A 2,772-nucleotide genomic window follows, 5' to 3' on the forward strand; every position below is an offset into this window, starting at 1 on the left:
AGGTAACGTTTTTTATTATTCACAATGTGGCCTCAACATTTAAAAATTAAATATTTAATACCAACTATAGGAAACTAACATTTTAATGAATAACTAAAATGAAGATACCTCCATATGAAATAAAAATTTTAAAGGGTTAAGGAAGATTACTCCTGAGTAGACTTCCAACGTTATTTTCTGAAGAATACTATGTTTACACAAATATATATAAAAGAATATTATTAAAAATATGCCTAATTCTATGCAAATATTTTTTACATCATTCCCTTTAAACAGTAGATAATACAAGTCACATAAAAGTCTAAGCAGGGGCTTCCCTGGTGGCGCAGTGGTTGAGAGTCCGCTTGCCGATGTAGGGGACACGGGTTTGTGCCCCGGTTCGGGAAGATCCCACATGCCGCAGAGCGGCTGGGCCCGTGAGCCATGGCCGCTGAGCCTGTGCATCCGGAGCCTGTGCTCCGCAACAGGAGAGGCCACAACAGTGAGGGGCCTGCGTACCGCAAAAAAAAAAAAAGTCTAAGCAGGTAAAAGGAATGGCAAAAGTTTCTTTTCACTATTTTCAAAGAAATTTTTTTTTTATTCCAGCAATATGCAGCTCTAATTAAAGCAGGGATATACATATGAGTGAAACCCACAAAGAACATTGCTGATAAAATTTTTCATCTCTTTCCATGATCAGTTTCCATTACTCTCTCCCAATGATCAAAGATCTCAAAGGTACTATATATTAGTGCCACATGAGAAGCAGAATTTACAGAAAAAGTGAGCTATGACAGCTTTATTTATATTCATTTCACTCCTAAAAAAATAAACTAGAATCATCTGTACTGTACAAATAAAATTAAAGAAACAATTCTATTTGGGAAACATATAAACAATAGTCAAGGGCTTTTCTAATTTTTAATTCTTATAACCTAAATATATGAATTCAAAGTTAACTGGGAAACATGATACCTATATTAGAATACATGATTTGTATTTGCATTACCATGTATTCTATTCCGCTATACATTTTTGCAAAATAGCACAAAAATACAAAGCAATATCAGATTTTGAACATATGAAAGCAAAACAAAGTTTTCAAGTACATTTGTACTAGTAGATTTCTGATCTCCTTTAGAAAACAAACTCAAGAATTCATTATCCTGAGTCTCTTCAAGGCCACTTGATGCTGTGTGGTAATATCTTTAATTACATTTCCTCAAGACTTCTTCTAATCGCTTCTTCTAATTCCACATCTGCATTAAAAAACATAGAATTTTGATATTTAGAGCAGAAAACTAATAAAGATGTGCTTTATGTAAGTCTCATCAACTACATCTGTATTTTCAGGAAGGAAAGGAAATACAAATTGGAGAAACTGAGGGTAACTTGGTAGTTTCATCATCATAAAATACGACTATTTTGAAATATGAGAATCTGGATATAATCTCAAACTGAATTATAATATATGTGAGCTTAATTATGCTAAGAAACTTGTAAGTAATTTCCATTTAGGGACGTAGAAAGTCAACAAACTTCTAGAATCACTAACAGGTAATCACCAGACTCAACGTGGAAAATGAGTATGTATTTCCAAAAAGATTTGAGGTAATGCATATAAGACTTAAAGCAGAAATAGAAAGCCAAAACCATGAAATGGCAAAATCTCAAAGGCTATTAAAATTTTAGTTTTAAGCTTTCTAGTGTCTAAGCAAAGAGTCAAACTCATGACTATATAATGTCCTCTGAGAAGCATATACACATATGCACTCACTGAACAAATATTTATTGAATGCCCACTGTGTATACCAGGCACAGAATACAACAGTGAACAAGACTGACATTCTTGAGCTCACAGGTCTTTTTCTCCATTTCCCAAGAATGATGCTAAGTAAGGTCCAAGAGGGTGGAACTAGGTGTCAGTTTCTTGGCCTTCAGTAGCTTCTCACACCAGATTTATCTCATTCCGTCCAGTCCACGGTCTCCCAGAGCCTACTTGGTTCACAGACACTGGTAATTCTTCTAAGATATAGCCGCACCTTCCTCTGAGCTGGGGCACTAGTGTTATGTGGTTGGCAATTTAAAACACTACAAGCTACTCTACACTGTACTAAGTTAAAGCTAGATTCTGGGTCAGTGAGTTGCCCTAAAATGAATTCAAAGGGATGAAGAAATGCACAGAAAAGCCAAGATGCTCTTAGCAAAGAAGAAAAGGGTGACAAGATTTATTTTTATGAAAACTTATTACAAAGTTACAGTAATTAAGAGTGTGGGGGGCTTCCCTGGTGGCGCAGTGGTTGAGTCCGCCTGCCGATGCCGGGGACACGGGTTCGTGCCCCGGTCCGGGAAGATCCCACATGCCGCGGAGTGGCTAGGCCCGTGAGCCATGGCTGCTGAGCCTGCGTGTCCGGAGCCTGTTGCTCCACAACGGGAGAGGCCACAACAGTGAGAGGCCCGCGTACCGCAAAAAAAAGTGTGGTACCAGTGTAAGAACAGATGAACACACCAAAGGAACAGCACAGACAGCTCAGAAACAGACTCACGCATATATGGAAACCTGATTGATGACAAAGGTGGTGCTGCAGAAAGGTGGGGAAAGATGATATTCTTAACAAATGGTCAACTGGTAGGCCACATGGGGAAAAAATTAAAATTTACCTCTACCTTATGGAATATACAAAAACACATTTCAAATTTACTGTATATTTAACTATATAATTGTGAAAGGCAAAACAACAAAGCTTCTAGAAGATAATACATGGGAATACCTTCATGATCTTAGTGTAGGGA

At 37.4% G+C, this 2,772-nt stretch overlaps 1 protein-coding gene across 1 annotated transcript in view; it reads right to left on the reverse strand.

Annotated features, from left to right (window-relative positions):
* Nucleotides 1–605: 605 nt before the first annotated feature.
* ZNF451 (zinc finger protein 451) overlaps nt 606–2,772 on the reverse strand; it is an 85,194-nt gene continuing 83,027 nt past the window's right edge. The window contains exon 15 of the mRNA XM_007471186.1: nt 606–1,238. Coding sequence (XP_007471248.1) covers nt 1,192–1,238 — 47 coding nt within the window. The 3' untranslated portion in view covers nt 606–1,191. The remainder of the gene's footprint in view (nt 1,239–2,772) is intronic.

The sequence above is a fragment of the Lipotes vexillifer genome, unplaced genomic scaffold, assembly GCF_000442215.2.
Source record: "Lipotes vexillifer unplaced genomic scaffold, Lipotes_vexillifer_v1.1 scaffold302, whole genome shotgun sequence".
Classification (NCBI taxonomy): domain Eukaryota; kingdom Metazoa; phylum Chordata; class Mammalia; order Artiodactyla; family Lipotidae; genus Lipotes; species Lipotes vexillifer.